Raw genomic sequence first — 27,018 nt, forward strand, 5'->3', positions numbered from 1 at the left:
GTTGACTTGGGTCCCACCCCGAAGACATCGCATTACGTATGTAAACGTGTCACCAATTCTAGGATCTGAGAAGGCTTCTGGCCCGTGGAGGAGAGGCTTACTCGGTCTTTACATAGATGGTAGCAATTGTGACTGCCACCTAGAAAACACCATGTGTGTATCCTTCCACTGTGGTCATGTCATTGGATGACTGGACGTGCGGTGCAGACTGGGAAGGCAGCGGGGAGCCAAGAGACTGGTAAGGCGGCTGCTGCAATGACGATGGTGCCAGACAAATGGCAGCTTGGACCACTGACCCAGGTGACATATGATGACAGACCAAGAGACAAGTGGCCAGGCATAAGTTGTCACCGATGGTGGATCAGTGTAGTTTGCTGATGTACTAAATGCTATGTGTGGGATGTAAGAGGGGAAACGGATCACGGACAACAGAGAAAGCCCCAAGATCAAATTCTCTTCAAGTCATAGAAGCACTGTCTCATGGAGGATGCCTGGCAGGAAGCCGGCATGTGATGCTAAAGCGGTTAGCATTCTGCTTACCTGCCTGTGATGTCACTGCCCACCTGCCATGGGGCGTGGCCCTACCCAGGGCCAAACTCACCTACTGAGCATGCTCTCTCTCTCTCCTCTCACCTCTCCCTCTCTCCTTCTCCCCTCTCTCCCCTCTCTTCCCTCTCTCTTTCTTGTTTCTCTTTCTCTGTCTCTCTGTCTCTCTGTCTCTCTCTGTCTGTCTCTCTCTGTCTGTCTCTCTGTCTCTTTCTCTCTCAGGTATCCCTCTTCCCTCTTCCTTCTCTCCCCATGCTCATTTAACAAATTTCTCCACATAATATCTATTGCTTGGCATCTTATTTTTAGTTATTAAAAAAAGTCGCAGACGACACTAGCCCTCACTCAAACACATCTCAGGGGCCGGACTCAATAGGTCACTTTGTTTTTAAAAAAAATTAAAATGAAATAATTCTTAGAAGATTAGTTTAATCCTATGAATGTTAATTTAAAACCTTGATTAAATTAACTGAGACCAACAGTGAAAGAATTAAGATGCAGTCCATAAAAAGAAAATATTTCAGATGCCCACGTGTGTCACTCCATGCCCAAGAACAGTGATGTAAGGTCCCAGGGGTGAACTTCTTAAAAAGACAAAGGCCTGAAACATCTTAAGGGAAAATAGAGGGGTTTTTGTTTTTCATGTTTGCTTTCTCTTCCTTTTTGGCATCCTTCATCTCAACTCTGAGAACAATGACAGGTCTGAGGACTTTCTCAAGGTCACTGCTATGTCAAGCTGTCACGCAGCCTGCTGATTGGCCTAATTCCCATGTTTACAGACCAAATTATCCCCTTATTTGTATCAGCACAAGTCCGTGGATTATAAACTGAAGTTCCCAAACAGAATTTCAATAAATCTCCCACAAAACAGTCATCTAGTGATTTTCCCACAATAGCTTTCTATATTTTCCATCCACAAAACAGCCAGCCATTTTCACACAGAGTCCCTTAGAAGGTGAACAGAGCCTAAGCTGACACTAAGGTAGATAAACAGAATAGACTCATGGCCGCTGGGATGCCTTGCCTTTAGTGAGGACTGCTGTGTGCATGTGTGTGTGCATGCGTGCGTGCACAGGTGCGCACGCACGGGCCTGTCTACCTCTGCTATCAGCCCGCAGGCGCTTTCTAGCTTGTGTTTTGAGGCAGTGTCTGTCATTAGGCTGTGGTGGCTGGACCAGTGGGCCCAGGGACCAGCCGTCTCCATCTCTTCAGTGCTGGGATTATAAGAGCATGGGACTGTGCCTTTTCTTTTCCCAACATGGGTTCTATAGGCCAAGCTCAAGCAAGCACCTTACTGACTGAGGCATCACCCAGCCCTCTACTTAGGACTCTGTTTATTCATTTCTTTCTGCTGCTACGATAAAGACACCAGGACCAAAAGCAATTTGGAGGGAGGAAAGAGTGTGTTTGGCTTACATATCCCTATCACAGCCCATCACCGAGGGATGCCAAGAGAGAGACACTAACTGAATTGTACTTAGCTACAGATAATCGTGTAGAGCGCTAGCTAACTCGTGGCACTGTGTGGAAAAGAACTGTGATAAACCAAAGCAACATGTGGGGAAAAGGGTTTGTTTCAGCTTATATGTCAGGTCACACTCCGTCTATCACGGGGGACGTCGGGTCGGTAACTCAAGCAGGAACTGAAGCAGACAGAGACTGTGGAGGAACATCGTTTACTGGCTTGGTCCCCGTGGATTGTTCTGTCTCCCTCCTTCTGCCTCCTAGAACCACTTTCCCAGGGGGCACTGCGGGACCATGGTCTGGACCCTCCCATATTAATCTTTTGCCAAGAGGCTAAGCCACAGAATTGCCAACAGGCTGTTCTTTTGGGGGGTATGTTATCATCTGAATTTCCCTCTTCTCAGATGATTCTAACATGTCAAGGCCTCTCTCTCTCTTCCTCTCTCTGTCTCCTTCTGTCTGTCTGTCTATCTGTCTGCCTGTCTGACTGTCTGTCTGTCTGTCTGTCTCTCTCTCTGTCTCTGACACACACACACACACACACACACACACACACACACACACACACACACACCTAGGACAGCATTTTCAAGGATTTGTACCAAGGGCATGACTAATATCTATTCTCTCCTGGAGGTACTGAAGACATTTTTAATGCTCTTTCTCTGATTTTTCTGACTGTTGTGTAATAAGCACTTATTGCTCATCATATGAGAAAACAATGTTTGAAAACCACCCTGAGTTATAGAATTTCCTCTGCAAAATTATCCACCACTCTTTTCCTCTACACTGATTGTTTAGCTGTTTTCAACTTCTCCCTTGCTGGAAGCCTTGGAGCATTCAACTAATTAAATCCTTGCCATTCCGCAATTACTAATTCACTCATCTCTCCACCTTATAATTTTACGTTATCCCTAACTCTCACAAATGAGAAAAAACATCAGCTTCATATATACACCTTAAAATGTCTGAAAAACATTATAGTTAGAAATGCTTAATTTGTCCTCAGAATTGCTAGATTGTAGACACCCAAATGTTTACTGCAGCAGTTCTCAACCTGTGTGGGTCATGCCCTCTTGGGGGGGGGTCACATATCAGATATCCTGTATATTAGATATTTACATTACTGTTCATAACAGTGGAAAAATGACAGTTAGGAAGTAGCAACAAAATAACCTTATGGTTGGGGTCACCACAACACGAGGAACTGTATTAGAGGGTCGCAGCATCGGGTTGAGGGCTACTGGACTAATGATTCTGGCTTATTGTCCACCAAGTGTCCCAGTGGTTGAATTGTTCTTTTTGCCTGGGTTGTGTCTCACCAAAGCACGTGGACCTCTACAAAAGAAACGTGAAATCATGGTGCGTAAGTCAACCAGTGAGGCTCTCTTTTCAAGGCTATGCCACCTTTCAGGAAAGACATGGTAGGAACAAAAAGATCTTTACACTATCTTCTGTATTGATACATGATCAGAACTTACAGATGGAAGGCACAGACCTAAGAATGTACCCAGAATGCTCTGAAAACAATGCTATCCACATAACTAGCATAAATGATGAATACTTCACGGCTTTGGGAAAATACATTTATAATAGAGACTATGGGAGCAGAATACTAAGAGATATTTGTTTGCTTACATATTTAAAATGCTTTTGTTTTGGTTTTGGGACACAGGTTCTCACTACATACCCCGGCTGTGCTAAAACTCACAAAGTAGACCAGGCTGGTATGAAGCTCACAGAGGCCCACCGGCCTCTGCCCCCCAACACCACCCCTGGCATGAACATCTTTGTTGTTGTTTGTTCGTTTCAAGACAGGGTTTCTCTGTGTAGCCCTGGTTGTCCTGAGTTCGCTTTGTAGACCAGGCTGCCCTCAAACTCACAGAGATCTGCCTGTCCAAAATGTCATTTTGTCTTGGCTTTGCTTAGTGGAGTGCATAAAAGGTCTTCTTCACTTGCTTTAAAATTCCTCAAAGAAGTCAGGGATAACGATGCACACCTTTAATCCAGCACTTGGGAGGCAAAAGCAGGCAAATCTCTGTGAGTTTGAGGCTGTCATGGTCTACATAGGGATTTCCGGGACAGGTAGAACCATGTAGTGAGACCCTGTCTCACAAATACCAACAGCAGCAGTAGTAGTAGTAGTAGTAATAGTAGTAGTAGTAATAGTAGCAGCAGCAGCAGCAGCAGTAGTAGTAGTAATAATAGTGGTAGTAGCAGTAGTAGTAGTAGTAATAATAGTGGTAGCAGCAGTAGTAGTAGTAATAATAGTGGTAGCAGTAGTAGTAGTAGTAATAATAGTGGTAGCAGCAGCAGCAGTAGTAGTAGTAGTAGTAGTAACAATAGTGGTAGCAGTAGTAGTAGTAGTAGTAGTAGTAGTAGTAGTAGTAGTAATAGTAGCAGCAGTAGCAGTAGTAATAGTAGTAGTAGTAGTAATAGTAGTAGTGGTAGCAGTGGTGATAGTGGTCGTGGTAGCGGTAGTGATAGTGGTCGTGGTAGTGGTAGCAGCAGCAGTAGTGGTAGCAGTAATAGTAATAGTAGTGGTAGCAGTAGTAGTAGTAGTAGTAGTAGTAATAGTGGTAGCAGTAGTAGTAGTAATAGTAGTAGTAGTAGTAATAGTAGTAGTGGTAGCAGTAGTAGTAATAGTAGTGGTAGCAGTAGTAGTAATAGTAGTGGTAGCAGTAGTAGTAATAGTGGTAGCAGTAGTGATAGTGGTTGTGGTAGTGGTAGTAGTAGTAATTTAACATTTCTTCAAAGAAGGGAAAAGAAATTTCATAGCTCACATTGTGCAGAACTTGACACCTGTGGAATCATCCTGCTTAACACTAAATCACATTGCTACAAAAATCCCTCTAAGGAGCCGGGCGTGGTGGCGCACGCCTTTAATCCCAGCACTTGGGAGGCAGAGGCAGGTGTATAGCTCACATTGTGCAGAACTTGACACCTGTGGAATCATCCTGCTTAACACTAAATCACATTGCTACAAAAATCCCTCTAAGGAGCCGGGCGTGGTGGCGCACGCCTTTAATCCCAGCACTTGGGAGGCAGAGGCAGGTGTATCGCTGTGAGTTCGAGGCCAGCCTGGTCTACAAAGTGAGTCCAGGACAGCCAAGGCTACACAGAGAAACCCTGTCTTGAAAAAACCAAAAAAAAAAAATCCCTCTAAGGCCTGGAGAGACAGCTCCGAGGTTAAGAGAGCTGCCTGCTCGTATAGACGACTTGGCTTCTATTCCCAGCACCCGCATAGCAGTTCACAACCATCTGTAACTCCAGTCCCAGGAGATCTGACGTCTTCTTCTCACCTCCTCAGGGACTGTATGCATGTGACACACAGACATTTTTACAGGCAAAACCCACATACATAAAAAATAAATAAAATAAATCACTGATGATAATAAAATATTAAACACAGCTCATGGCCAGGATTATTGCTGGGCTACATGACAGACAGTGTCATTATAGGAGGCATGGAGGAGTCCGATGTCCCAGTTTATAACTCTGTTTTTCTAATACCCGTCAACCTTGAACCAGAAGGAACCGTGAGGTAAAGGGAAGGAGGTACATGACGGGCAACGTCTCAAGGTCATCACAGGGTCACTCCGGTGAACACTTATCACGGCCATCGCCCACATTGGTCTGTCACACCCGCACCAAACAGGTCCTCTCTGCTTTCAGCAACGCTGAGACGAGCATTTTTTCCTCCAATAACTGTCACCTCTACGAAATGCTCTCCTTTCCCACCAGGATCTCCTGCTTTGACTCACCCGGCTAGCCCACTCTCCCTGAGCCTTCCTGGTGATCAGACCAGGATCGCTGCTTTTTAAATAACTCACTTCCACAAGAGAACACTTCAATTCAAAGGAGGCAGGGAGGGGGCAGGGAAATGACATGTGGATGTGCTTATACGTCAACAGACAGGGCAAGACTACATAAAAGTGTAATGCACTTCATGGATTTGTGGCTCATAAAACACAGTCTTTCTGCCTGCCTTCCTCTTCCCTTTCACCTATTTGTGGCAGGAAGTTGTTCAGGCCACAGGTTGTGGAGTCACCCCAAAGGTGGCTTCAATGACCCTGACCACTGAAATAGATGGAACATGTAGTGCTCACAATGGCAGCACTGCTCCTGGGGCCTTCTGCGTTCCCTAAGCAAGAGGAGTGTGGCGGGCACCGACAGCCACTACCGATGTGAGTCACAGAGGACATTAGATGACAAGTCGTCTGCTAGGAGAGGGGACACAAAGGCCTGGTGTGCCAGAGGGAGGGGCGCGGTTTCAAAGCTGTTTGCTTTTCCAGTGGTGCTCTCCAGAGTCTCGTATCATTGCTATGGTGTGGTTAAACCTTTTTATTCATATCTCTGTTGGGGACACTCCACAGGCTCCCCTCCCAGCAGCCTTTGCGTTGCTCTCCATGTTCTGTAAGGTAACAAACGTCCACTGTCAGGGACTTTGAATTCCTCACCAGGGGCAAACAGCACCTCTAGAGAACCCAAGGCCAAGACTGTCCAGGCATGCCTGCTCTGAGACTCCAGCCCCGACACAGGTAATCCTTCTGCCCCATGTCCAAATCCCAGGAATGGTGTCCCTTACAGCCTGCCCTTGTGGTCCGAAATAATCCCCCAGGCAGTATTTCTATCATTAAAAGAAAAAGCCGCTGAGGTCCTTGGTCTTTGCCAGGATTGGTTTACAAACATTTATCCAGAGGCTTTAGAAAGAACAATACGCCTCTTGGCTTCAGTGTTGAAGTCATAACATACAAACAACTGGCTTCTGTGGGGATGGGGGTGCTTCGCAGGAAGCTCCGTCTGTTTTCCGGAACCCTCGTCATCCCAGAGGAGTTTGTTATCTGTTTTAATAGCGGATCCTTTTCTTGGTGTCCTTGATTTCTTGGATGTTTTGTTTCAGGAATTTTTCAGAGTTAGCATTTTCTGTGCCCCTTATTTGACCATGTCCCCTTGATGGGGAGGCCCGGCGGCACTCAGGAGAAGGATAGCAGGCTATCAAGAAGAGACTTTATACCCTATGATCATATACAGGGGGAGGAGGCCCCCCTCAGTCACAGTCATAGGGGAAGGGAATAGGGTGAAAGTGGGAGGGAGGGAGGAATGGGAGGATACAAGGGAGGGAGAACCATTGAGATGTAATATGAATGAATTAATAAATAATTTAAAAAGTGGGGGAAAAAAAACGGGTCCTGCTGAGTCTTCTATTCAGAAGCTGAAACAGCAAGCCCACCAAACTCTAAAGATATTTTTTTACCAGCAATGCCTGTAAACTTCATGTCATGTGGTCTCCCAGAAGTCCCAGGAAGTAATTTCCTCTACTTCCGATTAGGCTGAGCTGCTGGCAAAAGCTGTTTGTTTTGTTTTGTTCTGTTTTTGAGACAGGGTTCTCTGTGTAACAGCCCTGGCTGTCCTGGACCCGCTTTGTAGACCATGCAGGCCTGGAACTCACAGAGATCCACTTGTTTAAATGGGGAGGTCCAGATTCATCTGGTGGAGAAAGCACCATGTGAGCACAGAGTTAAGGTCTAAAACTGTATCCTGACAGTGGGGGCCGGTACGGGAGGGAGATAGTCTACATAGAGGCATGCTCCTTGCTCCCTTGCGCAGCCGGGGGACTTATTAAAACAATAAGTCCCCTTCCTCGGATTCCAATCTTAGGAGAAGGAAAGGAAAGCCCTGGTGCCAACGCACACCTTGTGCAGCAGACTTGGGCATTTGTCTATTTGCAGGCCGGGCACAGACCTTTACTAAATGCCAGCAGACAGCCAGGGCCAGCCTACACTGCCCCTTTAAGGCATGCTCCACACTCAACCCAAGGACCGCACAGCCCTCCAAATAGAATGGGTGAGTTCTGGTGGAGAGCCAATCCACGCTTACATTCTTCTCATTGAGGTACAGGAAGATGTGTGCAGCTTGGCCCTTCCTGCTTCATACTCCCCACACAGAGCGGGGAATCGGCTGCGGCACCCCCTCTGCCCCCCACTATATGCCCCAGACATATGAAGCAAGCTGCAGGTCAGTACCCGGCATATAAGACGACCCCCGACTTCGGTACAGATTTTTCATGGTTAAAAAGTTGTCTTATACGCTGAAAAATACAGTAATAGAATAAGTCTGGCAAATTAGCCTCAAATAATTTGATGGCATTGTATTGCCCATCTAGAAACACAATAGTTATATCTCTGTATGCTGTAACTTCATACTTAAAAAGAAGAAAAGTGAGTTATGTCCATTTTGAAAGCTTTCAACAGTTAAACAAAAGTTTGATGGTTGCTTCTCAGTGACAAAGACTGACAGAAGTTTTAACCACTGGCTAATGGGAGGGTTCTACTAAGAAAGGGGCCTCACACTGCCTCACAGGGTGAACTCATAGCTGTATTTCCACCTCTGTGTGTTTGTAATCAGACAAGAAAACTTGTAAGACATTATTCTAAAAACACAAACATGTTCCAGAGCTTGACTCAAAGTGAGCACTATGGGCTGGAATGCTGTGACAAATTCATCTTTAAAGTGATGCTAAAACACCTATTTCCTCTTTATTTTTATCACAGTAATATACGTTTATGTTTTAAAAAGCCCAATACTGTGGCTTGAGAGATGGCACAACAGTTAAGAACACTGGCTGATCTTGCAGAGGAGCTAAGTTCAATTCCAAGTACCCTCGTGGCGTCTCAAAACTGCCTGTGGGCCAGGCACGGCGGCGCATGTCTTTAATCCCAGCACTCGGGAGGCAGAGGCAGGAGGATCACTGAGTTTGAGGCCAGCCTGGTCTACAAAGTGAGTCTAGGACAGCCAAGGCTTCACAGAGAAACCCTGTCTCGAAAAACCAAACCAAACCAAACCAACAACAACAACAACAACAACAACAAAAAACTGCCTGTGGTTCCAGGGGATCCAATGGCCTCACGGGCACTGCATATACATGGTGCATATATATACACATATACATATATACAGACATACAGGCAAACACATGTAGACACAAAACAAAAACAAAGCTTTTAAAAAGTCAACTATAGTTCTGAGGAATCTAGAAGAAAAATTACAGTTCACCATCCCGCTCAATCCATTTCTTTCCAGCTTTCCTCCCTAGAGGGAAAAAAAATCACTATGCAGTCACGCCTTTGTATTTTTTTTTTTAAATATTTTTATTTAGTTTTATGTGCATTGGTGTGAGGGTGTCAGATCTTGGAATTACAGACAGTTGTGAGTTGCCATGTGGGTGCTGGGAATTGAACTCAGGACCTTTGGAAGAGCAGGCAGTGCTCTTAACCACTGAGCCATCTCTCCAGCCCCCAACCTTTGTATTTTTTTTTAATGTACATTGCTCACACTCTCTTGCTGTAGACTGCATGCATTGGCTTCCAGTTATGGAAGCCAGCAGTGTAGCCATCTCACACTGACAGATCAGCCTTGCAGGAGCTTCTGGTTTCACTGACACCCAGTGCAGGCTTGTTCCATCGTTGTAAGCATCAGTCACAGATGAGCAACGTGGCAATGACGTCTGCTTTCCTTAGTTTTGTTCAGTTTTTTATGTTAACGGTCATGTGGGTTTTTCATTTGCTTGGTGCCCTTTGTGCTTGTGGTTCCCCAATCGTACCATACCCAGCATCCTTCCAGCATGGGTTCCTGTTAGCTCCCATCAACCTGTAGACATACTTCTGGAATCTTCTCCCTTTCCACTCTGGCTCCTAGTGGAGCCTACAACAGGGCTCGCCTCCCAGGCCTGTTCTTCATCATCACATTCCAGGCTTAGACGTGGTCTGTGCATACTGTGTCTTCTTTCTTCTGTCTCTGTGATTTTACATGGAAGCTACTCTTTAGAAGCTTCCCGAGGCAGGGCTTATGGAGACTTTGTTTTGTTTTTGAGGTGCTGGCTAGCTTGGAAGTCCCATACTTTACCCTCATGAGTGATTGATAATATAGATAAGTATTAAGTCCTAGGTTGGAAATAATTTTCATTAGGATGGCCCTGCTCACTGGCCTCTGTGGTGGCCATAGAAATATGTCATCTGGCCTTCCTGCTGTCAGGAGCACATGTGAGTGGTGACACCAGCTGTCACCTCCTTAGGGGCACCGCTACAGCCATGTTTTGTTGGTGGTGGTGGTGGCTGTTCCCACACAACAGACAGAAAACGTCAGAGGTATTGGTGTAGGCATTGCAGTGAGACACGAACTCCCACCGTGGCCACAGACTCGGTAGATCTTTCTTAGATCCAGGGGCACATCTGAGAACCTTCCCACTGCGTCCCGCTTCCTGCCCTTTACAGACATCACGTGTGCATCACGATCGGATGAGCTGCTCCCATTCTCTGCCTCCTTCCCCTTTATCGTTCATCACCATCCCTCAGGTGAGTCCCCTGCACACTTATTTAACCTTGCCTTGACATCTGCTTCTCATAAGACTTGAACTAACTAAGTGGGTCTGTGGAGCCAACATACTTCTTTGAAGATGAGAACGCATGCCGGCACTATGTAGAAGTAGGCAGCCCCCTACCACAGCCTCAGCTGATGAATATTTCACCGGGGGCAACCTGAGCAAAGGACCCACAGTGACTCAGGCATGCCAATACTGCTTCCATCTGTATTGTACTGAGGTCTGCTCAATACAGAAGAAACCATGTCAGTGTGAAAGCCACAGGCTCTCACGGGCACCACACAGAGAGATTCTTATTTAGCAGCAAAAGAGTTGATGCCTCTTAGCAATTCACATAGCACCTCGGAAAGTTCCAGAGATGGGGGGGGATAGGGGGGGTGGTGATTCAATGTTCAGCCAAGATGGATCTGACATATCAAGGTCAAAGTCCTGATTGGGATAGCCTGAGACTCTAGACGACGCAGTGTTATGCGCCTCAAAGGGCATGTCTCTGCAAACTCTCAGCCCTGGTCCACCAGGGCTTTCTAGCAAGTAGCAGCACTTCTGTAGCTGAAGAGGCTTCTCTCCTAAAAAAAAAAAAGCAAGAGGTACCACAAGCTTCTAAGTGTCAGTTCTGGTTTAACACATCTGGAGACAGCTGGGAGGATCAAGGGGGGGGGGGGAGGGGCGGAGGAGGGGGAAGCCACACAGCAAAGCAGCTTCAAGCATTAGCAAGCTTGGCTAGCACCAGACGAGTGTCACTGGGATTCAACTTCGAGAGTCTTTGGCCAAAGAAAAAGACAGGAGAAGGCAGAATAATTCACTAACTACAGGGCACTTGCTCCAGAAATAAACTTTCCAACCCTGGTCCCAAACACAGAGGGGACATAGGGCAGGTTCCCTGCAGAGATGACTCTGAGAAGTCTGTAGGAAGTAGGGGCCAGTGTGGAACAGGTGAAAACTGCCCTTCAGTGTCGCCCCAACAGCTTGTGAAGGAAGGAAGCTGAGAGGAGCGACCAGACGGGGACCAGGATGTTAGTCAAGCTACACTCCTCACTGGAGGAGGCCACTTCACAGGGCACTCTACAGGGACACACACTCTTCACCAAAGTCCTTAGGAATACGCTTTTCAGGAAGAAGCACCTGTTATAAATGCAGGTGCCCCTCTCCAGGCCAGGCTGGATGTAGTAGGGTTGGCATGCCCAGGACAGAATGAGGCCCTGGAATACGTAGATCCAAGAAACCACTGCGAAATTTCCAGAAGTCACGTGTGCTGATGGCTTCGAGCAACAGCCATGGTTGAACACTTGGTCCCCAGTTGGTGGGCCCTTTGGGAGAGATTGCGGAACCTTTAAGAGATGAGCCTTGCTGGAGGAGTGTGTCACTAGGGGTGACCTCTGAGAGTGAGAGCCTCGCTCCACTTGCAGTTTGCTCTCTCGGCTTCCTGTTTGCGGTTGAAGATGTGATCTCTCGGCTTCCTTCTCCAGCCTCCCTCACCATTGTGGCTCTCCCTCTGGAACCATAGTTTCTTTCAAAAGTTGTTTTTGGTCATGGTGTTTTATCACAGCAAAAAAAAAAAAAAAAAAAAAGTAAAAAGGTGTCTGGGTCCCTTGGAGAGGAAGGATTTTGCCTCACCACCTCAGGTATATCCTGCCATGACCTTCCTATGGTATCACATCTATATGGAATTTCCTGTCCTCAGTTCTAGGACAGTCTCTTGAATCATCATTTCATTGTTTCCTGCTGTTTCTCTTACCTAAGGTAAAGTAGAAATACCTCCTATTTAGAAGGTCGACACAATAAAGATCTGCTTTCTGCTGCTGCTGCTGCTGCTGTGAGCTGAGTGGGGCCAGGCTGTTCTGGTATGCGCTTCTGTTGTACAGTGGAACCGAGCAGTGTGGCTGCATTCAGCTGGGACGTCCAGTGGGCCCAGAAGGAACTAGATCTGCTTTGATCGCCCACACCATAAAGCCTGCCATAAATCATGATTGCTGCCATGGCGACGCTTTGTAATCTGATATAAGTTATTCAAAACTCAGTCCTGCCCTGTCACCTGTGGTCTGGATCGGAGCTCTCCATCCTCATCCTCCTCTCCAGGTTCCCAAGACCACAGAGCCAGTAGCAAGCAGCTCCCTAAGCACATGTGTGTTCCCAGCTGGACAATCCATGACTCCCACAGGGAAGCCTGGAGACGGACGCCCATGAGCTTGGGACTTCAACCCCCATCTCTGGGCGCCTATCAACCCCTCCTCACCCTTTCTGCTCACTGGTTGATGTCCCCATCACTTCCAGGCTGGTAACAGTTGCCTGCGCTTACCTCTCTGGGACCTATGAGGTCAGTTTTCATATATTTTCTATTTACCTCTTCATTGTGCTTTTGCCTGACATGAGTAGTTGGAATCATTCCCCTTACACACACACACACACACACACACACACACACACACACACACACACACACTTTTCAGGATTTTTGCTGAACAGAGATTAGGTTTGTAGCCACTCACTAGAAGGAGGGAGCTCACAACCACATTGGGAGGTGTGGGAGACTGGGATGTGACTACAGTGAAGTCATGTTTTCCTAGCCCAACAGAGCAGTTGCACATATGAACTCACAGTGGTTGAGACAGCATGCACAAGACCTGTGTGGGCCCAAGCCAGAAAATCCCCAGCATGCAAGGGAAGAGGGCATGGACCTCACCCCTCCCCTGGAAAGGGAAGGAGGACATGGACCCCTCCTCAGGAGCTGTCAGCAGATAATAGCTGACAGAAAGGGCGAGTCAGCTTTCTTGGATGTGGCTCCTAATAGGTTGACCATACATTGGACTTGATTCTCTCTCTCTCTCTCTCTCTCTCTCTCTCTCTCTGTGTGTGTGTGTGTGTGTGTGTTTAAACAATTTTATAAAGCCGACACAAAATTGGTTTGACATGGAAAAGGTGGCTGGGAGGAGTTTGGAGAAGGGTGAAGTGATCAAAGTACAGTGTACAAATTTATCAAAGAACTAACTAAAAGTGATAAACCACGGCAATAGAAACCCCAGCCATGACACCCACACATACAGAAGCCTACTTGAGAGAGAAACCCCAGGGGGACGTTCACAGCCTTTGTTCCTATCACACGAACGCTGTCCCATTTGCCACTGCAAGTCACACGAACCATGGTGCACATGAGAGGGAACTCCTGTGAGCTTCAGGGACGGCCCCAGGGCACACTGCGCTCTCCCTCCTCCCACCCTCTGAGTGCTCCCTCTTCCCTGCAGGGGACACACAACCCATTTCAACCACATGTTGAGGTTTAGTTAAAAAGTGTCCTCATTTGCTTTTCTGCTGCTATGATAAACACAGCCAAGAGCAACGTGCGGAAGGGAAGGATTCATCTGGCTTACATGCTACCATCTATGATGAAGAGAAGGCAAGTCACCAACCTCAATGCAGGCACTGATGCAGAGACCAAAGAGGAGCACTGCTCACTGCCTTGTACCTCCACCGTCTCTGCCACCCCTGGCTCACTCACTCACATGACTTTCTTCTTCAGCCCAGGACCAGCTGCCTAGGGATGGCACTGACCACCGTGGACTGAGCCTTCCTACATAAACCAGCAATTAAAAAAAAATCCCCCCCAGACATGTCCACAGGCCCACAGGCCAATCTGGTGGAGACAGATTCAGCTGCGAATCTGTCTTCCCAAGTGTGTAAGTGTGTGTCAAGTTAACCAAAATCAACCATCACAGATAGGGAGGACAGCTTTTGGAAGGACAGATGGAAAGTCCTACTCGACTCTTGGATCTGCATGTCAGGTGGGGTTTCTGGAAAAAGAAAGGACAGGCAAGTCTGGGAACTGTGAAGGGAGCCAGTGTTATCCACACACATCTCCACAGGAGATGCAGAAAACCTGTGTCAGGCCAGCTCTTCTCTCCTCACAGCGGACCATGTACAGCATTCTAATTTTACATCAGATTTCACCAGCCAGTTAAGAAGATTTCACCAGCCGGGTGTAGTGGTGCACGCCTTTAATCCCAGCACTCAGGAGACAGAGGCAGGTGGATCACTGTAAGTTCAAGGCCAGCCTGGTCTACAAAGTGAGCCCAGGACAGCCAAGGCTACACAGAGAGACCCTGTCTCGGGGAAAAAAAAACAAAAGGAAAGAAAGAAGATTCCCCTAAATTCATGTGACACTATTCCTTATGCTGATCCAGAAAGGTTTCTAGATTTCTATTATCTCCTATTATTATTATTATTATTATTATTATTATTATTATTATTATTATTTTGTTTGTTTTCGAGACAGGGTTACTCTGAGTTGCCTTGGCTATCCTGGGCTCACTTTGTAGACCAGGCTGGTCTCGAACTCACAGCAATGCTCCAGCCTCTGCCTCCCAAGTGCTGGGCTTAAAGATGTGCGCCACCACGCCCAGCTCTTATCTCCAATTTTAAAAAAGTGGCCTTCTACCTATGGGAAGCTCCCTCCTTGGTAACATTTAGTAAGATTGTAAATTTAAAGATAGACTACCACAGGAGACAACAGGCACAATCTGGCTCAACAGCAATGCACCAGGAGTTAAGAGCCTGGTGACACTAGCTGTCTATAGATGAATCCAAGCCCTCAATGAGGTGACAGCCAAAGCTACCAGTGCAGTCTTGTACATCGGGGCCATAGACCTGCCTGCTCTGTGCTTGGGCCACAACTGCTCTGCACAGCAAATGAGGCGAGATGCCTTGAGGATCCCCAGGCCTCATCCCTCCAGCTCCTTGCCTTTTCTCACCCATGGCTTTCAAGTATTGAATCCTGAGTGTACTGTCACCTTCCGCTTACTCGCCTCGACTCGGCAAGGGCTGTGTCACAGATTTCCTCCACTATGTGCTGCCTATTTGGTGTGTCTGGCACCCGCAGCCCAGAACAGGACTCACCAGATGTTTCCATACAAAAAAAGCGTTATGGGAACCCAGTTGTGCCCATCCTAGGACACACTGCCTGGTCCAGAAAGCCGGGCATCCCTTGTTCTCCCCTGTATAGTTTTCCCAAACACTCCTCTGCCCTCCCACCCAACGACTGTCTTGTTGCTCCTTGGTGCCCCTGCTATAGTCACTTATTCCTTCTAAGGTCTTCAAAGTGTTCTAGTGAGATGACCCAATGGTTGTTACGTCTCCTCTATTAATCTATAAGTGAGTAGGAGGAGAGTCTTACCTTGTCTCTCTCTTTGTGGCAACGTAAACAAAGCAAACACTGTCACTTTAAGCTTGCCATATTGTACCCAGCCCCTCCCAGAGTGAAGGACAAAGGAGCCTGTCGGCTCCTCTGGTGGGTAATACAGGCTTGGATATGTGGCCCTATCCAGTAAGAGGTACAAAGTCCCCCACTTAACTGTATCCCAAAGATATCATACTAGATACAACAGAAGCCCAGGGAAGCTCTCACACATATCAAACAGGAAAAAAAAGCCATGCTGCTGTGAGTGGGCTTTCACTTCAGGAAGAGCACACCTGAGCACAGACTGAATGGCCTCTCCTTTCTGTCCCCGTCTCTCTGTAAGCAAGGCCTCCTAGTGTGCACAGAAGCACCATGCCTTATGGGAGAACTTGGGAAATGAGTAGGGAAAGGGTTGAAGAGAGAGGATCTGTGGTCAGGATCCAGAAAGAAGTGGCACCAAGGAAGGGGTAGAGTGCTCCCAGAGACACTACAAGGGCCTCTTAGCCACTGAAGCCATGGACACAGCACCATATAAGGAGCTCCAACCCTACAGAAGAAGCTCCAACCTTACAGAAGGATCTGCAGCCCTACAGAAAGAGCCACAACCCTACAGAAGGAGCTGAAGCCCTACAGAAAGAGCTACAACCCTACAGAAAGAGTTACAACCCTACAGGAAGAGTTACAACCCTACAGAAAGAGTTACAACCCTACAGAAAGAGCTACAACCCTACAGAAGGAGCTGCAGCCCTACAGAAAGAGCCACAACCCTGCAGAAGGATCTGAAGCCCTACAGAAAGAGCTACAACCCTACAGAAGGAACTGCAGCCCTACAGAAAGAGTCACAATGCTACAGAAGGAGCTGAAGCTCTACAGAAAGAGCTACAACCCTACAGAAAGAGTTACAACCCTGCAGAAAGAGCTACAACCCTACAGAAAAACGACAACCCTACAGAAAGAGTTACAATCCTTAAAAAAAAAAAAAGCTACAACCCTAGAAGGAGCTCCAACCCTATAGAAGGATCTACCGTCCTACAGAAGGAGCGACAGCCCTACAGAAGGACCTACAACTCTACAGAAAGAGCTACAGCCACAAGAAGGAGCTACAACCACACAGAAAGAGCTACAACCATGAGAAGGAGCTACAACCACGCAGAAGGAGCTGCAACCACACAGAAGGAGCTGCAGCCCTGCAGAAGGAGTTATAAATGCACACTGGCACCGGGAGTGCTAGACCTGTGCTGAAGCCTGTCCTGAGTCCATGCCCAATCCTCTACATCCGTCAACTTCTCTAAGTGAAACTCTATGGGGTAAAGGTGGACCCAAGCAACCCCAAACCATCTTCCTGTCTCTTCTGCCCCATCTCATGCTCAAGGGTCAGATGATCAAGAGGCCCATTCAGTGTTTACATTTGTGGTCTTGGAATTCAGCCCCATACCTTCCTGCTACACTGTGAGCTCTTGAGAAAAGTTCTGAAGTGTCATGGTCCCAGCAAATGTTTTAGCACACAGGGGAACCACTTACGAGGCACACACTAACATTTTCAAATATTTAGAAAGCTTTTTGCCTCTGTCCATTTTGTGTTGCTATAGCAATATCATGGTCTAGATAATTTTGAAAGAAAAGTTGATTTCACCGTTTATACAGCTAAGAAGTCCAAGATAAAGGGGCTACACACACCTTTCCCATTGCATCATGGGACAGAGGACACCACATGGTGATAGACTATACTCAGAAGAGACAGCAAGCAGAGGCCAAGCTCTCCTTTGCTACAGATCCAATCTTAGGATGCCTTACCCACTCCATCAGTACCAGCGTTAATGGTTCACAATCTAAGACCCATACTCCCACACCAGGCTTCACCCCCATACAAGGCTACACACACACACACACACACACACACACACACACACACACACACACACACAGCCAGGCTCCACCCACCCACCCACACACCAGGCTCCACCCACACGCACCAGGCTCCACCCTCACACCAGGCTCCACCTCCATACCAGGCTCCACACACATACCAGGCTCCACACACACAACAGGCTCCACCCTCACACCAGGCTCCACCCTCACACCAGGCTCCACCCCACACCAGGTCCCACCACCACACCAGGCTCTGCCTCCATACCAGGCTCCCTGCCCACACCCCCCACATACCAGGCTCCACCCACACACCAGGCTCCACCCTCACACCAGGCTCCACCCTCACACCAGGCTCCACCCACACACCAGGCTCCACCTTCACACCAGGCTCCACCCTCACACCAGGCTCCACCCCCACACCAGGTCCCACCACCACACCAGGCTCTGCCTCCATACCAGGCTCCCTGCCCACCCCCCCCACCAGGCTCCACCCTCACACCAGGCTCCACCCTCACACCAGGCTCCACCCTCACACCAGGCTCCACCCTCACACCAGGCTCCACCCACATACCAGGCTCCACCCACACACCAGGCTCCACCCTCACACCAGGCTCCACCCTCACACCAGGCTCCACCCTCACACCAGGCTCTACCCACATACCAGGTTCCACCTACACACCAGGCTCCACACACACACCTGGCTCCACCCTCACACCAGGCTCCACCCTCACACCAGGCTCCACCCACACACCATGCTCCACCCACACACCAGGCTCCACCCCCATACCAGCTCCACCCCCACACCAGGCTCCACCCACACACCAGGCTCCACCCCCACACCAGGCTCCACCCCCACACCAGGGTCCACCCTCACACCAGGCTCCACCCTCACACCAGGCTCCACCCTCACACCAGGCTCTACCCACATACCAGGCTCCACCTACACACCAGGCTCCACACACACACCTGGCTCCACACACACACCAGGCTCGACCCACACACCAGGCTCCACCCTCACACCAGGCTCCACCCACACACCAGGCTCCACCCACACACCAGGCTCCACCCACACACCAGGCTCCACCCCCATACCAGGCTCCACCCCCATACCAGGCTCCACCCCCACACCAGGCTCCACCCTCACACCAGGCTCCACCCTCACACCAGGCTCCACCCTCACATCAGGCTCCACCCTCACACCAGGCTCCACCCTCACACCAGGCTCCACCTTCACACCAGGCTCCACCCACACACCAGGCTCCACCCCCACACCAGGCTCCACCTTCACACCAGGCTCCACCCACACCCAACAGGCTCCTCTTACTACAACAGCAATTGGTTCTCATCCTGTTTTGGAGGGACACAAACATTCACCCCACAGGAGCTGTTCCATGTAAACCTGGTTTATTTTGTTCTTTGAGATTTAAGAAGGTAAGGAGACAACCAGGGACTGAGTGCTGTACATCAGCAGTCGTCTCTTCAAACCAAAAGATGAAACCCAGGGGTGACCTGAGAGGGGCAGAGGTGAGCTGGAGAGTCTGGCAGGAGATAGAGGACCCCTGAGAGTTTATCCTGGGGTGAAATTTGATGTGCATCCCCAGGCCCTTCCCTACCCTACCATTCTACTCATCAACTAAAAGGGCACTTGCTGACCTGGAGATACATTTTACATAATTACTACACTTAAAGTCTACGTCCCTAACTGCTTTCAGCTTGAAAAGTACTCCGACTCTCGCCACACATTTCACTAAATATGTATCTTTTTAAAGATTAAACAAGGGCCAGCATTTCATTTCAAAAATCTGAACAAATCTTGGTAAAATTCATTTAAAATCATCAAAAAGATTTAATTTTTTAGATGGGTGTGGTGGCGCACGCCTGTAATCCCAGCACTCGGGAGGCAGAGGTAGGAGGATCTCTGTGAGTTCGAGGCCAGCCTGGTCTACAAAGTGAGTCCAGGACAGCCAGGGCTACACAGAGAAACACTGTCTCGAAAAACAAAACAAAACAAAAAACAAACAAACAAGCAAACAAAAAGAATGTATTCTTGGATACAGTAATAACTAGTCTCACAACAATAACATTCAATAAAGCACAGGAATACATAAATACTACACTGTGTGGCTGATTAAATACGTGTTATAAGTCCTGGGGCATTCCCAAAGACGATGCAGACCTCAGAGCACGCAACACTGATGTTATTGTAGCATGTGCCCCACTCCCTACCTCCCTCCTCCCAGCAGGCATATGCATTCCATCCTCACCCATCACCCAAATGCTTCAAAAATAGTATAGAACAACAAACTTTCAAAAACTATGAATTGACTAATGTAGAGATGCCATGGCTGGGCTACACTCCAGCCAGCAGCTGTGGGTGCTCGCTGTGCTCAGAAAAGCGACCCTGGAGTTATGTAAGTCTGCAGCCGTTCACATCTCCTCTTTTTACCACCTCCAAGCAATTGGCTTTTTAAAATTGTTAATTTAGGGCTGGAGAGATGGCTCAGAGGTTAAGAGCACTGACTGTTCTTCCAATAGATCTTGAGTTCAATTCCCAGCAACCACATGGTGGCTCACAACCATCTACAATGAGATCTGCTATCTTCTTCTGGACTGCTGGCTCATATACAGGCAGAATACTGTATAAATAATAATAAATAAATCTTTTTTTTTAAAAAAATTGTTAATTTATTTTTAAAAATCTACTCACTTCCCATCCCAATTGTAGCCTCCTCCCTAGTTTCCACCTTCTCCCCAACCCCTCCCTCCCATTCCTTCCCCTAGTCCTCCTGGGGAGCCCTTCTTCCCTACCAACTGAACCCAGCCTATCAAGTCTCATCAGGACTGTCTGCATCCTCTTCCTCTGTGGCCTGGTAAGCAATTGGCGTTTTGAACAATTGCTTTTAATCCTCTGTAAGAGCAGTGTGCGCTCTCAACCATGAGGCCATCTCCCAGCCCCACAATTGACATTTTAAGAACATTGCTATGGTTTAAAAATATTTCACTCCTTCTTTTTCTCGGACTTGACTTTAACCTCCAGAGAACATTGTGTTCAACCAGGTATGCGCAGAGAAGCAAGTCAAGTGCCTTGAGAGGCGGTTTAACCGTTTCTCATTAAATGCACACCGAACTCAACCATGTTCCATAAAATGTATTAACCTTCAGCCCAACTGATACTTTCAAAGACATTTTAATAAGAAGAAATTCCTGAAGTGTGGCTTGAAAGTACACTCTGTGTGTCATCCGAATGCCTGCACATTAATTGTTTGGGGGATAAGCATTCAACCAGGACACAAAGTTTTCTCCAATACTCACTCAGGTTAACACAGACCGATGCTCACCCCGTTCTGACAGCATCTTGGTCATGTGGCAGAGTGACTTCTGGTAACTTCTAACTGGAAGCCGTCACAGTGCAGCCATGGCAGTGACCCTTAATGGTTGGTTTTGAATGCCAGCTTGCACACTGTGCTCATTGTAGTTTTTGATTGGGCCTTGGTCTCCCATCCCACCTCAAGATGGCTGGATAGACAGACACACTGACATGAGGAACAGCTTCCCTAAGAGGAAAGTTGTGAAGGCAAAGGCAAGCCATTGAGTAGCTGGAAGGCAGCCAACACCCGACAAGAGCAAATCTTCTTCTTCTTCTTCTTCTTCTTCTTCTTCTTCTTCTTCTTCTTCTTCTTCTTCTTCTTCTTCAGATTTTCTTTTCATTTATGTGTGTGTGTGAGCCTGCTGAGTTTATGTGTACCTTGGGCACACAGGAGCCACAGAAGCCATGAAAGGATTCCAGATCACTTGGAACTGGAGTTAAAGGCCATTGTGAGCATCCCTGTGGGTGCTGGGGGCAGAACGCTGGTCTCTGCAAGAGCAGTAAGCACTCTTATCTACAGAGCCACCTCTCCAGACCCAGCCCGGCATTTAAGAAAGAAGCCGGCAAAGGGAACAAGGTTTCTTGCCTAAAGAAATTGCCCGCCTAACGGAGTAGAGAGAGAGAGGGAAAGGTGAGGGATTAAACACAGATGCTGTGATAAACAGCAGCAGAGGATCTTGGAATTCCATGGAAGGACAGAATGATGTTCCAGTGTGAGGCTGAAGGAGTGCGCAAACTGGTGCTTAAGGTGTAGGGAGGGTTCCAGCAAGCAGGGACTTGTGGTGTTCACACACGATGATGCTCTTTCAGAATACACCCACCAGGCCACACAGCAGGAGCAAGGGAGCAAGCTGGGGCATCACTGAGGCAAAATTAAGGGTGGCCTGGTCCCCCTCATATATAGCTCAGTCGTGCAGTGCTTGCCAAGCATGTTCAAGGTCCTAGGCCAAATGCCCAGTGAGACATAAAGAAAGAAGGGGGGAGGGAGGAGGGAGGGACAGAGGAGGGAGGAAGATGCAAGAGAAGAGTTAGAACTGCAGCCTGACCGAGTGGAAGAGCAAAGAACCCTTACGCCGATGGGGGAGGGAGAGTTTGGTCCTGAGCATGGTACTTACGGCCTCCCTGGTTAGCTAAGTGGACAAGATTATCAGAGTCAGGTGCTCAGAGAAGCCCCAGGTGGAGACTGCACCTGGGTGCTTGGGATTGTGGGAGAGGGTGTCTCAAGACTCACATGGAGGGCTTCCAGAGGGGAGGCCCCAAGAAAATTGCTCTGGATCTTTAACTTTGCAGGCACAGTGAAGAAGGCACACAGGAAACAAAAGGAATGTCCAGGGTACCCACACAGGGGAGAGTGGGTGTGCTGGATAGTTTTATGTCCTGACACAAACCAGAGTCATCCAAGAGGAGGAGACCCCACTGGAGAAAATACCTCTGTAAGACTGGATTGTAGGCAAACCTGTGGGGCGTTTTTTCTTAATTAGTGATTGATGTGGCAAAGCCCAGCCCACTGTGGGTGGTGCTATCCCTGAGCAGTGGCCCTGAGTTCTATAAGAAAGCAGGCTGAACAAGCCATGGGGAGCAAGCCAGTGAGCAGCGCCCCTCCACTCCATGGCCTCTGCATCAGCTCCTGCCTTGGGTCCCAGCCCCAACTTCCCTGGATGATGGATTATAAGCTGTAAGAGGAAATAAACGCTTTCCTCTTCATCACAGTGCCTCATCACAGCGATAGAAAGCCTGAGGCAGTGGGGATCTGAAAACTGAGCTGAGGAATGAAGTCAAGGAAGTAGGAGCAACGGCTTAGAAATGGGATGTGATAGACCAGCCAAGATGTGAGCTGTGATACAAGACACGCCAGAAGTCCCCCTCTGAATGAGGAAGGGTGGAGCCAAATGTACCTTTAACTTGGTTCTGGAGCACTCAGAAATCCACAGGCAGTAAGAGCACATATGGGGGGGGGGCGAGGTCCCCCTCGGTCACAGACATAGGGGAGGGGAGTAGGGGGAAAGCAGGAGGGAGGGAGGAATGGGAGGATACAAGGGATGGGATAACAGTTGAGATGTAATATGAATAAATTAATTTAAAAAAATAAAAAAATACTATAATAACCATATGAATACCATTTTATATATCATAAAACTGAAATAAACCAGTCTACTATCCTAAAAAAAAAAGAAAGAAATCCACAGGCAGAACAAAATTTCAGGGGCACCCTCAGGTTAGACCCTCCCCCAAGCTCTAGACTTTGGGGGCTGTCAAGAACTTTTCCTTGAGAGCCATGGAAGCTGAACCGTCTGACTGCCAGCCAGAGAAGGAAGGCTTACTTAGAGGAGCAAAGCAGCCAGAGCTATGCTCTGAAAGAACTTTCTTTCACTTCACCCGCACCCCATCCCATCCTACCCTACCCTACCCCACGGTCAAGGTCCAAGCTAGCACCAGGAAGCTGAACCGCATTTACAGAGACCTCCAATGTGAGCAGGGCCCCCAAACTTGTAGGAAGTTTACCTAGACTGAGACTGTCCAGGTCATATGAAAAGTGATTCTGGGACCCCAGAAGTTCACCTGCTAATTAGTGGGAGCACAGGGGCGAGATGTGGGCTCACGGTATCTTTTCCCAGCATTCCACTCTGAAATGCAAATTAATACTCGGGGGCTCAGCGTCCCCTAATTTTCCCCCAAACTACCAGCATCGAAACCAAAGCTCCCACTACCAAACTCTGCACATTTGGACTTTTTCAGATAAAGTAAACACTTCCTTGCTACCCCACCCCAATCACACAAACACCAAGAAACAGCACTCAAAGCAAAATAGAAGAATCTCACACAGTGGCATTCATTTGTGATGCCTCACTTCTAACTAACATTAACAGGGCAACTTAACATAAATTCTAAACCCAACGGGATTAATAGAAAAGTAAGATTACTATTTCACAGTGACTGGGGTTTCATAGTGCGACATCAGCAAAAACGAGCCACGTGCCTGCCAGTTACCGATGGCAACAAAGTCCACTGCATCTCTACAGAGAACAGTGTTCCGCAACACTTTTGTGGAACTCCTCAGAAATGCAGCTGCAAAGTTAAACTCGCGACGACAAGGAGGAGAGAGTTGAGTGCAGTGCTTCATGTTAGACTACCAGAAAGAATAGCAGGTGCCCACTTTCACACACGTAGTTTATTATATGCACACTAGACACTAGAATCGGCATCAGTTAAACTTTAAGGACTGATCCTTGGTCCTAATTTGTTTCTGGCAGGAACTGACCCTGTGTATTGTCCTCAAAAGGCTGTACAGTTGTCCCCCGTCCCCTCCCCCACAATAGTTTTCTACACCACTGTTTTCTGGGCTGATTTGTTGGTTTCAGGGTTTGTTAGTTCCTTTAAAAGATGGGCAGATCAACACCACCCAGGAATCACTGCTCTAAAAGTAACAGTCTAAAAAGATGCGCACCTACCTGACACCAAACCCAGGTTTTGTGAAGCTGGCATACAACGCCATTTAGCCAATATCAATCACGCTACCGGATGCTCAGAGCACGGAGTCGACTCAACAGGCCCGTGCTGTTCTGCCTCAATTGTCTGTGGTTAATTAAACGTGTCTAGAGCAGAACTCTTAGCTTGGCGGGTTAAAGTGCCTGTCTGGTAAGAAAGTGTTTGGAAGCAGCCTTCATCCATCTCCAAGATATTCAGAACCACTGGTTGAATCTGGTAATCTAGAGATGGCACTGTGGAAACACGGATGCTGGGGGAGCCACAAGCTGCTCATCTTGTGTTCACATGCTCATCTTGCACTGTGTAAGGGGGTCTTCAGACCCACGGCAGTTATTGATGATGAACACAAGGCGGTTCCTATCCTCTGCTGCCTCAGAAGGGACCTCTAGACACAGCTTAAGCCCAAACAGCTCAGCGATGAGGCTTTTTTGACACCCTGAACCAGATAGAAAATAACCTCGTGCCACTAGGAAGAGGAGTTTTACTGGATTGACCCGGAGCTCCTGCAGGGTGCAAGGCCAGTCTGCAGCTTGTTGCGTTCACCCACCCTCTGTATTCCATCCCTGCAGCTACTTCTTACAAATCTTCCCTTACTTCTAGGAACTTTGCAACACCTGGGGAAAGGCATTCGCTCCTTTCCTCACTGGAGGGAGTCCAGTGTCCTTATCTGGGAGCCCTAAAGCGCGCGCAGGGCAGAAATTTCAGTTTCTATCTCCACTTCTAAGGGGATCTCGGGAGCTGCTGGAGACGGGGGCGGGGTCCCACTGCGAGGTCTAAGTCCTGGATGACCTCGTAATGGGTTCAAGTGAGACTTCCTGGAAGTGGCCTTGGCACTTCCAGGCCCTCTGTCCCCCAAGGTGGCCTCCTGCCTGGCCCCTCAAACTCACCAGAAGTAGGTTGTGGGCAACTAGGTACCCGAGCCTGGAGCTGCCCCGCACTCCCGGAGCCAGGCGCCCGGTGGCATACCCGTGCCAGGCCACCACGTAGGGGTTGTCAATGGTGATCCAGTACTTGACCTGGCCACCGAAGTGACGGAAGCAGAGCTCGGCATAATCCCTGAAATGGTCCACCAGGGCGCGATTGGCCCAGCCGCCATAGGCGTCCTGCAGGCGCTGCGGCAGGTCCCAGTGGTACAGGGTGACCACCGGCTGCACGCCCAGCTCCCGCAGCCGCTCCAGCAGCCGCCGGTAGTAACGCAGCCCCTCACGATTAGGGGCGCCCGCGGTGCCATTGGGGAGTACCCGCGCCCACGAGATGGAGAAGCGGTAATGGGTGACCCCCAGCTTGCGCAGCCCCTCCGTGTCGCGGTAGACGTTGTTGTAACTGTCACTGGCCACGTCTCCAGTGGCGGGAAGGGGAGGCGACCGGGCACCCGACGGCGCCACGACGATCGGGGAGTCGCCCGAGGTGGCCGGAGGGTGATGGGTGAACGTGTCCCAGATGGACGCGCCTTTACCATGCTGTCGCCAGCCGCCCTCAGTCTGGTAGGCGGCGCTGCCCACCGCCCAGTGGAAGCCGTCGGGGAAGGTGTCGTGGAGGAGGCCGGCGGCCTCGGGGGTGGGAGGGCGCGCGAAACGAGCCCAGGTCTGAGCGCCCTGACCCGGTTCAGCGCGAAGGCTGCGGGCGCTCAGGGAAAGCAGCAACAGATGCAGCGACAGCAGACGGAGCAGCAGCAGCTGCGGAAAGCGGCGAGGAGGGGCGAGGGCTGGCATGCTGCGACAGCAGAGAGGGCACCGCGCCGCGCCCCTTTATGCCCGCGCCCCGCCACCCTCCCCCCCGCGGTACCCACCCCCGCTCCTGGCGCCCCACGGGCAATGATTACCCAGAGCAGGCGCCGCCCCCCAGCCGGACCTGGCACGGGGGCGGGACAGGGGCTCAGACAGCCAGGGTGCCGGGGAGAGCGCATCGCCCGCCCTCTGTACTGGGAACGTCCGACAGCAAGCACCTGCTACACGCAGCTTGTGGAGCGGCGGATCCCGCATCACACAATCCCAAATCCTCCATCCTGAGGTATTTCCGCGTCACCCACCTCCTCGGCGTCCACTCCTTATTCCTTCCCGGGACCTGTGTTCCTGGAGGACCGAAGCAGATGTCCAACTTTGCACGACGTTTGGCCCCTCAGAGGAAAACACCTCTGAGATGTTTCCCGATGACATCCTTTGCCAGTGTCTGAACATGGCAGGAAGGCGGGGGTGGGGAATCCACGTTGGAACTTTGCTAGGTTTAAGAGTATTCTGGCAGTTTTCTTCTGGTGAGAGAGACCCGCCCCCATCTCATCTGAGAAGGCAAGAGTTGGCCCTGCCTCAGACCCCAACTGGGAAGCACAGTGGGTGTGAGATTTATGTGTTGCGGGTCTTCTGTTTCTGCTTTCCTTGGGTCATCTCCTTGGCCCCCAACACCCTCGCCCCGTCCTGCTATCCTTTAGCCCTTTAAATCAGCAGTGTTTGGTAATTAGATCCCTCCGAATTCTCTCGTGAGTTTGTAGCTGCGGGTTGTTTCCTAAGAGAAAGAAAAACTCCAAGCCACTCAGATTTCAACTCCACTGTACCTTATCCCACTTGCCATCCTCCTAATGAATATTCAGGTTTTAATTTGCGGCCCTGACTTAGCAAGTGGGGTCTCAGTGCATGAATGCTGGCGATGGGGAGAGACCTCTGTCCCCAATACACACACACACACACACACACACACACACACACACACACACACACACTGTGGAGGTAAACTTAGCTCAATAAT

The 27,018-nt window shown here is 49.0% G+C and overlaps 1 protein-coding gene across 1 annotated transcript in view; it reads right to left on the reverse strand.

Moving 5' to 3' along the window:
* Positions 1-26,034, reverse strand: part of KL (klotho) — a 41,333-nt gene extending 15,299 nt beyond the window's left edge. Inside the window, exon 1 of the mRNA XM_084762488.1 lies at positions 25,167-26,034. Within this exon, the coding sequence (XP_084618614.1) occupies positions 25,167-25,991 (825 nt within the window). The 5' untranslated portion in view covers positions 25,992-26,034. The remainder of the gene's footprint in view (positions 1-25,166) is intronic.
* Between the last annotated feature and the right edge of the window lie 984 nt (positions 26,035-27,018).

Source organism: Acomys minous (genome assembly GCF_964271855.1).
Source record: "Acomys minous genome assembly, chromosome: 16".
NCBI classification, from domain to species: Eukaryota; Metazoa; Chordata; class Mammalia; order Rodentia; family Muridae; genus Acomys; species Acomys minous.